The sequence below is a fragment of the Mugil cephalus genome, chromosome 10 (genome assembly GCF_022458985.1).
Source record: "Mugil cephalus isolate CIBA_MC_2020 chromosome 10, CIBA_Mcephalus_1.1, whole genome shotgun sequence".
NCBI lineage: Eukaryota > Metazoa > Chordata > Actinopteri > Mugiliformes > Mugilidae > Mugil > Mugil cephalus.
This window is the reverse complement of record NC_061779.1, coordinates 87655-97500: the sequence shown is the minus strand read 5'-3', so window position 1 is coordinate 97500 and position 9846 is coordinate 87655. Positions and strand designations below refer to the sequence as shown.

General features: G+C 46.9%; 1 protein-coding gene across 1 annotated transcript in view; it reads left to right on the top strand.

The window, feature by feature from the left end:
- Nucleotides 1-9809, top strand: part of LOC125014607 (receptor-type tyrosine-protein phosphatase beta-like) — a 25935-nt gene extending 16126 nt beyond the window's left edge. The window contains exons 12-32 of the mRNA XM_047595831.1: nucleotides 1-54; nucleotides 354-623; nucleotides 866-1129; nucleotides 1469-1735; nucleotides 2490-2780; nucleotides 2862-3140; nucleotides 3224-3373; nucleotides 3466-3733; nucleotides 5512-5639; nucleotides 5720-5825; nucleotides 5906-5968; nucleotides 6543-6560; nucleotides 6713-6794; nucleotides 7011-7101; nucleotides 7187-7263; nucleotides 7391-7525; nucleotides 7610-7732; nucleotides 7810-7973; nucleotides 8054-8189; nucleotides 9443-9557; nucleotides 9641-9809. The exon at nucleotides 1-54 is cut by the window's left edge and continues 210 nt beyond it. Coding sequence (XP_047451787.1) covers nucleotides 1-54; nucleotides 354-623; nucleotides 866-1129; nucleotides 1469-1735; nucleotides 2490-2780; nucleotides 2862-3140; nucleotides 3224-3373; nucleotides 3466-3733; nucleotides 5512-5639; nucleotides 5720-5825; nucleotides 5906-5968; nucleotides 6543-6560; nucleotides 6713-6794; nucleotides 7011-7101; nucleotides 7187-7263; nucleotides 7391-7525; nucleotides 7610-7732; nucleotides 7810-7973; nucleotides 8054-8189; nucleotides 9443-9544 — 3068 coding nt within the window. The 3' untranslated portion in view covers nucleotides 9545-9557; nucleotides 9641-9809. The remainder of the gene's footprint in view (nucleotides 55-353; nucleotides 624-865; nucleotides 1130-1468; nucleotides 1736-2489; nucleotides 2781-2861; nucleotides 3141-3223; nucleotides 3374-3465; nucleotides 3734-5511; nucleotides 5640-5719; nucleotides 5826-5905; nucleotides 5969-6542; nucleotides 6561-6712; nucleotides 6795-7010; nucleotides 7102-7186; nucleotides 7264-7390; nucleotides 7526-7609; nucleotides 7733-7809; nucleotides 7974-8053; nucleotides 8190-9442; nucleotides 9558-9640) is intronic.
- Nucleotides 9810-9846: the final 37 nt, after the last annotated feature.

The following is a 9846-nucleotide window of genomic DNA, read 5'->3' as shown; positions in this document are numbered from 1 at the left end:
TTCAGTCAATGAGTGGAGATCTAGAGAACAACAACACCGCGGCCGGACGTACAGGTCAGAACACCAACACCAACCAATGAACCGGTCCAGAATAGGCCACATGTATTTCAATGACTGTTGCACCAGATGTATCAGGACTGAGTCACAGTGCCACCTACTGGCAACAGGAAGTTACAGACTCCTGGTTCCTACAGTTAAACCCAAACATTATAGTCATGGCGCCACCTACTGGCAGCAGTGTTCTACACATGATCCACAGCAATGAGACACATGAATATCAGGTGTCCTCTAGCGCCACATAGTGGCCACAAGACTGAATCATGGATGATAGTGACTCAGCCCTTGTCCTTCAGTGCCCTCAGCAGTGACGGGGCTTCAGGTGGACGCCCTCCACTCCACCTCCAGCCTCCAGGTGAGGTGGCAGGAGGCTCTGGGCGTTGCAGATGGATACATCCTGCAGCTTCTGGACGACAGAGGAAGTCTGGTGATGAACTCCTCTCAGCCCTCTGGACACACCTGGTCCAGGTTCCACGACCTCACCCCCGGAAAGAAGTACCGGGTCCTGGTCCAGACTACGAGTGGAGAGGTCCACAGCAGGGGAGTCAGCACCGAGGCTTGGACAAGTACGGTTCCATGGTTCTCACCTTACAGAGAGCTATGTATTAAGCAGTCAAACAGCATGATGTGATTTAAAATGATGTCAAATATTACCTCTATAGAGTTCAAATATTTAAGAAAAAAATCTAAGATACAAATCTTAATGAGTTAAGGATGAATATTCGTGATTTAAACTAGACACGTTCAGAGTTACAGTATAGTGTTCTGGATGATTTGTTGTTAAAATCAGTTGTTCTTCTCCCATCAGCCCCAGCGGCCGTGACCGACCTGTCCGTCAGCGCTAACGCCACCAGCAGCCTGTCATTCCACTGGACTCCACCAGAGGGAGAGTTTCAGCTCTACGAGGTCTTCCTCTACAACAGCGATGAATTTCTGCAGGAGCGACGCCACATCCAGTCCGGCAGTCAGCAGTGCTCCTTCCAGGGCCTCAGACCTGGAGCCCGGTACAGGGTGGTGGTTCGGATCCACAGCGGAGATCAGACCAACCAGACGTCCATCTGGGCAAGGACAGGTGATAACAGAGCTCCAGGGTCAGGTCTGAGTTACAGGTGACCAGACCTGGCCTGAGGCAACAACAACCCTACAGGCTTCGTTTTTGCTCCAATAACCCTAACGCTTTTTGCACAAACCACCACCTTACAGTCTTGTCCAATACATTTTATAGTCTTAGCAATTACTTTCAGTTTCAGCAACTTTAATCACCACCACACTGTACGGACAGAATGTTTTTATATTTCTATTTTTCTCTATATGTTTTTCAGTGTTGCTGTGTTTGTATATTTGTATAGTATTCTTATATATGCCCATACGTGGGATAAATAAACCGTGTCATATGTCTATGTGCCTCCAGTCCCAGCAGCTGTGGCGTCTCTGAGGCTTCAGCCTGGAAACCAGTCTGACGCTCTGTGGGTGACGTGGGACTGTGGCGTCGGTGATCTGAGCGGATACCTGCTGACCCTCTACAACCCTGACGGATCCCAGCATGCCGAGCACCGCCTGGGGTCAGAGGTCACAGAGTTCATCTTCTCAGGCCTGGTACCGGGTCGACTGTACAGAGCTGAGGTCCTGAGTCTGAGCGGAGAGCTCAGCAACAGAACCGACGCCGTGGGCCGGACCGGTGAGGCAGTCAGATTATTACAGAGTAGGACACAGGGGTCAGAGGTCGGATTATTACAGACTAGGACACAGGAGTCAGAGGTCGGATTATTACAGAGTAGGACACAGGAGTCAGAGGTCGGATTATTATTGTCACTGAAGGATCAAAGTGAAAAATGATCTATTCACTCAGAAAGCAGCTTAGAGAACGGCTGAATCCACTAAACTGGTTCTGAGAGTCAGAATTAAGAGCAGGAATAAAGAGACCCAGGACTAGACAGACCCAGGACTAAACAGACCCAGGACTACACAGACCCAGGACTAAATAGACCCGGGACTAGACAGACCCAAGACTAAACAGACCCGGGACTAGACAGACCCAGGACTAAACAGACCCGGGACTAAACAGACCTGGGACTAGACAGACCCAGGACTAGACAGACCCAGGACTACACAGACCCAGGACTAGACAGACCCAGGACTAGGTAGCAGACTGACATGATCCCAGATTCATTAGGATATTTTATTAAATATAAACATTCTCCTAATCTCTTTGTTCTTCTTTGCACAAAAACAAATGTTGAGAGTTTGTAGTTGTCATTACTTTTGGTTTGTTATTCTGATGTGTTACTGGTTTGCTCCCTTGAGATCAAACTGGTCCGAATGTGGCACCTGGACTAGAATGAGTTTGACCCCCCGGGTCTAGAGGTGGAGGGTCAGAGGTCATTTCTGACAGAGACTCAGGGCGACGTATGTAAATATTTTTCCCTCCTCAGCTCCCAGACCTCCCACCTCCTTCCTGTTTGGGGGGGTCACCAACACTTCCCTGGAGATCACCTGGACTGGTCCCGTTGACTCCGACTACGATGACTTCGACCTGCAGTGGACTCCTCCGGACCGACTGTCAGTCATCAATCCGTACCAGAGCCGGGTCTCCGGGAGCCGCATCCTGAGAGGGATGTTCCCGGGACGACTCTACAAGTTCAGCCTCCGCACCATCAGCGGGACCACGGGGCCCGGGACCACCCCCACCTTCAGCACACCCATCCACAACAGCATCCGAACCAGTAGGTGGCAGCACTGCTAATACGTAAAAACCTCAAACCTGGGGAAGGATCTCAGCTGATATCTGTCTGGTCCCGGTCCAGAACCAGAGAGAGTCCACGGCCTCCACTGCCGTCCTCAGAGGTCCACCTCCATCTCCTGCTCCTGGGCGCCCCCAGAGGCCGACTACGATTTCTACACTATCGAGTGTCTCCACCAGGACTCCCAGACCTTGGTCTACTCCCGACGCACCGGCCGGAACTCAACCAGCTACGTCATCACTGACCTAGAGCCCCACAAACTCTACACCATCTCCGTAAAGGTCATCTCGGACAGCACGACCAGCGACGAGGCTCGGGACAGCGTGGTCACCATGATCGACCGTAAGGGGGAGGGGGGTTAATAGAAGATGGGTGAATGTTAATGTGGGGGAGGTTAACTTGTTTCCATTGTCCATGTCCCTCAGGTCCCCCCCTCCCTCACCCCTCCACCCGTGTCAGTGACCAATCAGCTGTTGTCTCCACCTCCTCCATCTCCTTCCACTTCAACTGTAGCTGGTTCAGTGACGTCAACGGAGCCGTCAGGTTCTTCACCGTGGTGGTCACCGAGTCTGAAGGTGAGAGGGGCTGAGGGGTGGAGGTCAGGGGTCAAGGTTCGTGGGTCAGGGATCAGGGGAATGTGACGATGTACCTGAAATGTTCTGTGAAGGTGTGGATAACGTGCAGCCGGAGCAGCGCCACCCTCTGCCGTCCTACCTGGACTACAAATCCAACAGCTCCATCAGGTCCTACCAGACCAGCTACTTCCCCAGCCGCTGCACCCACACCAGCACCCACATCTTTGACATCCGCCTGGGGACCAGCATGGACTCACTGGGGGGACCCTGTGATCACAGAGGGAAGGACATGGACCCCGAGTTCAGCAGAACCCGGATCCACTTCTGTGATGGACCACTGAACCCCAAAACCGCCTACAGGTACTGAAAGGCTAGTCCACGAGTGTCAGACGGTTCAGATCTCATTTACCTCTCATATTATTGTTATTATTATAGACTTTATTGGGGAAATTCTTCTTCACAGCACCATTTCCATTCCACAAAGACCACCACAGTACACTGGACACATGGCAATACACATACGATACACACTCGAAGACATACAAAACTTTTTTAGGGCTATTTTAGGGCGTATTCACACCGGACCAAACAAGTGAACCGAGTCCACCTCTGCAGCTGGGACTCGGTTCACTTGTTTGTTCCGCACCAGAGTCCGTAACAAACCCTGGCCTGCTTCGTTTGTCCTGTGAATGCAACCTGAATATTTTCTGAACCAAATGCAAAATTTGAGCGCCTTTTTGGATTAAATGGGCTTCCGTTGTAACAATTCACAATACACACAGGAGCACAGTACCTTTTAATGTAATTAATATCTTACGCCTTTGAAACCACCAATACAACACACAAAAGCCCGACATGAGTGTAGGCGTCCCGTATTTCATTGACAGAAATAATGTCCTTTTTTATATTATGTAAATTCAGAATAATTCCAAATGTAACGAAAAAATTAAAGTTGCCCCATTCATGTCACTCTTAAATGTTTAGTGTTTAAATTATATTAAGTTTGTTTAACTTCACGGCAATGCCGTTAAACAAACTTAATATAATCCATTTGCTGCAGGTGTCCTAAGCAAAAATAAGCGACAGTTTCTTCCGCAAAAACAAGAAAAAAACTGAAATGTGCGATCTATTGCTAACTGGTATACCATTAACAAAAAAGTTTCAAAAAATGTTGTGATCGGTCATTTTCTCCATTCATTCATATTTTATACCAAGAATGAGCTGTGGGTCAACGTAGGGCACAGAAGGGAGCACTGCCTCTTCGATATATGGTCAGAGGAGAGCATATGTCAGTCGCCTGATGCACAAAAATGCCGACGTCTGCGGCCAAATCGCAGAGAGAATGTATGAGGCAGGTTTTACCCGGACTCAGTGTCGGCTTAAAGTAAAAAAACTTCGCCAAAGATCCCGCCAATAATTTTTATCCAGTGACTGAGCAGCTACTGGACACACATGGGTTTGTTTATAAGGTTGGTCCTCAGAGCGTCCTCAGAACCCCTTGTGGCCTTATAGGCAACATGGTACCAGCAGCAGCTTCTCCAGGCACTTCACTATTATGGGGGAGAGGGCAACAGAGCGATAGTGGTTGAGTTTGGTGGGCCGTGGTATTTTGGGTACAGAGTTTATGGCGGCAGTCTTCCAGGGGGCAGGTATGGTAGCAGCCTGGTAGGACTCACAGAAAAGTGAATAAAGCACTGGTGACAGTTTCTGCATTCAGTCCCTCAGCAGCCTTGCTGGGATGCCATCAGGCCCTGGGGTGTTACCTAACCCTAACCCTAGCCTTGCATCGGCTGAGCTAGCACCATACATCCTCCGCTGTGAAGCAGACTGGCTCATCTCCTTCCAGTAGAGGGAGGGCTTCTAGCAGCCCTTCACACTCTACCGAAAACATTCCAAAGTTAGATTCCAGTTTGTCCTTGAACTTCATTTTTGCCTTAAAGACCATCATTTCTTTTCCTGTTTGCCAGTTTAAGACTTTGCCAGACCTTCAGCCTAAATGCTTTGTGTTTTTCCTTTAGGTTCTGACTTTTTTTAACACATATCCAAGATGTTATTATTATTATTATTATTATTTAGAGTGTGTAGATGTTGTGTAGACAGTATAGCAGTGAATGTCTCTGTGTGTTTGTGTTGTCCAGGATCAGCATCCGAGCTTTCACTCAGCTGTTTGACGATGAAGACTTGTCCAGCGTCTCCTCGTCCGGCGTCTCCTTGTCTCCTCTGTTCACGGACACCTTCATGTCTCTGCCCATCACTACAGAGGCCGGTGAGACAAACATGAGCTGCTGAGAGCAGAGACAATTAATCTGTGAGGACATGAATAGGACATTGTGTCTTGTCTTCTAGAGCCTCTGAACGGAGTCATCGAAGGTGTCAGCGCTGGACTCTTCCTCATCGTCATGGTCGTAGGAATCAGTGCTCTGCTGGTCTGTAGACACAGGGCTCACAAACAGTAAGACCACCTGTCCATCACCTAGCCTACCTTAGCTTAGCTTAGCCAGAGTCAGAACCGTGACTGTGTGTTTCTGTCAGGGTGGACGAGAGGCCAGTAGTCAGGATGAGATCAACAGGAGGAGTCCAGCTGGGAGTCAGAGGGTAAGAAACTAGCACTTTGTATAATATTTACGGTGTACAGCATTGTGCAGAAGTTTTAGCCAGGTCTTTTTTTTTTCAATTTACAAAATGCAATGTGAGTGAACAAAAGAAAAATCTATGTTCCCACCAGTATCTGGTGTTACTGCCCTTTGCCTTTAAACCAGCATCAATCCTTATAGGTCCACTGGCTCTAAGTCAGGGCTTAGGTAGGATCATAGACTTAGAAACTTAGAGCAGTAGATGAAAAACACATCAAGATTATTTCCCTTCCAAATGTGAAGATGTCCAGCAGAGACATCAGCTCAGAACTGTCAGAAACCAGTGGGACCCGGGTTCACCCATCTACTGCCTGGAGAAGTCAAACATAAGAGAATTTAGAATTAGATTTCTCTTCTGTTCATTCATGATAAAAAAAAAAACTTTATATGTAGACATACATATGTGTATATACGTACACACACACACACATACGTATAAAGTTACCAGCGATTCATTAAATAAATATATATTAATATTATAAATTATATAGAAAAATTTATTGAAATAGATTCTTTCTTTTTGCTTTTGTTCACAGCAGTCGTCAAATCTCCAGGTGAGAATCCAGATCCCTGAATCCAGACTAATAAAACCAGATCCCTGAATCCAGACTAGTAAAACCAGAACCTAGAATCCAGACCCCTGAAATCAGAACCTAGAATCCAGACCCTTGAAGGTTCATTTTTTCTGGTGATTTTGGTCTTTCAGTCCCATCAAGATCTCGAACTTTGAGTGTCACTACAACAAACTCCAGGCCGACTCCAACTACCTGCTGTCAGAGGAGTATGAGGTCAGTGATTATTGATGAGACACAAACAGCATGACACATACAGCACTTTATTAATGGTACTGATTTGGTTAAAACTAATATTTAAGCTATTAGACGTCACAAGGGTTTCCGTTTAGCCACAAGAAAACCGACTAGATGCCACTTATGTAACCATAAAACTGACATGTTTGTTTTAAGCTTTTGAAGTCAGAACAGGTTTTGTTTTCTTCCCGTTAGGACCTGAAAGACGTCGGTCGTAATCAACCTCTGGACTCGGCTCTGCTGCCGGAGAACCGCGGGAAGAACCGGTACAACAACATCCTGCCCTGTGAGTGACGTCACGACGGAGACAAGAAGACGAGTGTCCTCTTTGTTGTGTCAGTGTCTCATAGTGTTTTTATTTCTGCGTTCAGACGACTCTACAAGGGTGAAGCTGTCCTATGTAGACGATGATCCCTGCTCTGACTACATCAACGCCAGCTACATCCCAGTAAGACGACACTGATCAGTAAATACCAGAATCCAGTTCTCCTCAGTGGTATGGATCTGGTTTGGGTTCTATCTTGAACACAAATTTCTCCAGAGTTGCAGTGATTCTGTTCACTGTATGTTTTCAGGGTAATAACTTCCGTCGGGAGTACATCGCCACTCAGGGTCCTCTGCCGGGAACCAAGGATGATTTCTGGAAGATGGTGTGGGAGCAGAACGTCCACAACGTGGTGATGGTCACACAGTGTGTTGAGAAAGGCCGGGTGAGTGAACGACATCTGAAGCTACTCTGAACCTCGTCAGGATGCCTCATTCGTTCGTGACAAATCCTCATCTTCCTCATCCAGGTGAAGTGTGATCACTACTGGCCGTTTGACCAGGACCCTCTGTACTACGGAGACCTGATCGTTCAGATGTTGTCAGAGTCGGTTCTACCCGAGTGGACCATCAGAGAGTTCAACATCTGTAGCGTATGTTTCTTACAACTCATCAGCTGGTGTCAGGATGTTTGACCCAGGGTCAGCTGATTGGTGGTCATGTGTTTCAGGAGGAGCAGCTGAGCTTTAACCACCTGGTCCGACAGTTTCACTACACGGTGTGGCCCGACCACGGCGTTCCAGAGACCACTCAATCCCTCATCCAGTTCGTCCGAACTGTCCGGGACTACGTCAACAGGACTCCTGGGTCTGGACCCACTGTCGTCCACTGCAGGTAGATCTCTGGGAGTGTGGAGTCCTGCCTCATCGTTAAACTGAGTGTTTTTTGACTGGAGTCTGGTGTGTGTGTGTCAGTGCCGGTGTGGGTCGTACTGGGACGTTCATCGTTCTGGACCGAGTCCTGCAGCAGCTGGACACCAAGGATACAGTGGACATCTATGGCGCTGTCTTTGACCTGAGACTCCACCGGTCACACATGGTGCAGACTGAGGTAAGACTGATGCATCGTCTTTTCTGCTGTTAACAATTTTTGTATTTTGAAAACATCCTTTACCCAGAATCCCCTGCAGGTCAACCTAGTCTCAGATCATCCACAACCAACAGCTGAGTTCAACCTGCTCAGTCCCTACAGCACCCCTTTATGACCCCACCTCCACCGCTACCTCGACCTACACGTCTCTAATAGTCTTTAATAGTCTCTAATAGTATCTACTAGTCTCTACTAGTCTAATAGTCTCTGATAGTCTTTAATAGTCTAATAGTCTCGGTTAGTCTCTACCGGTCTCTAATAATCTCAGATTGTCTCTAATAGTCTAGTTGTCTCTAAAAAGTGTCTAATAGTCTCTGATAGTCTTTACTAGTCTCTATCCATCTCTAGTAGTCTCTGTGTTTCTGTTAACCTCTATCAGTCTTTTATAGTCTCTAGTTGTCTCTAATAGTCTTGAACAGTCTCTATTAGTCTTTGATAGTCTCTAATCATCCCAGATACTCTCTAATAGTCTCTAACAGTCTCTAATAGTCTCTGATTGTCCCTGATAGTCTCTAATAGTCTGTAATGTCCCTAATAGTCTAATAGTCTTTGAACCTGTCTGGCAGTCTTTAAGTCTCTATCCGACTCTACTAGTCTCTACTAGACTCTGCTAGTCTCTGTTAGCCTCTATCACTCTTTTATAGTGTCTAGTAGTCTCTAATAGTCTGTGATAGTCTCTAATCGTCCCTGATACTCTCTGACAGTCTCTGATAGTCTCGAACAGTCTCCAATAGTCTCTAATCGTCCCTGATACTCTCTGACAGTCTCTGATAGTCTCGAACAGTCTCTAATAGTCTCAGATAGTCTCTGATCGTCCCTGATGCTCTCTGATAGTCTCTGATAGTCTCGAACAGTCTCCATTAGTCTTTGATAATCTCTAATCGTCCCAGATAGTCTCAGATAGTCTCCAATTGTCTCTAACAGTCTCTAATAGTCTCAGATAGTCTCTGATCGTCCCTGACAGTCTCTAATAGTCTGTAATCGTCCCTAATAGTCTCTAATAGTCTTTGAAAGTGTCTGTTAGTCTTTAATAGTCTCTATCCAACTCTACTAGTCTCTGTTAGCCTCTATCAGTCTTTTATAGTCTCTAGTAGTCTCTAATAGTCTGTGATAGTCTCTAATCGTCCCTGATACTCTCTGACAGTCTCTGATAGTCTCGAACAGTCTCTAACAATCTCTAATAGTCTCTAATCGTCTCTATCTGTGTCCCTCAGGGTCAGTATTCGTACCTCCATCAGTGTGTCCGGGATGTCCTGAGAGCCAGGAAGCTTCGCAGTGAGCAGGAGAATCTTTTCCACTCGGTCCTGAGGACCTGAACCTCCAGCTGAGGTGAGTCAAGGGTTCGTTAGACTGCAGCTTGTTAACGATGATCGACTCATCTGCTAATGGGCCGTATCAATCCTCCTCCACAGAGACATGATGAAGAAACATGGACGTCTATTTTTGTACTAATGTTCAGATATGAAGAGAAACTTTATGATAATTTATATAATGTGTCTGTATATATTCTCTGTTACTCCAACGTGATACTGCACAACCTGTAAATGTGGTGAAGCTCATTAAACAGCTCATGTAGAAACAGCTGGCTTCTCTGGTTTTTCACCTGGTCTCACCAGCT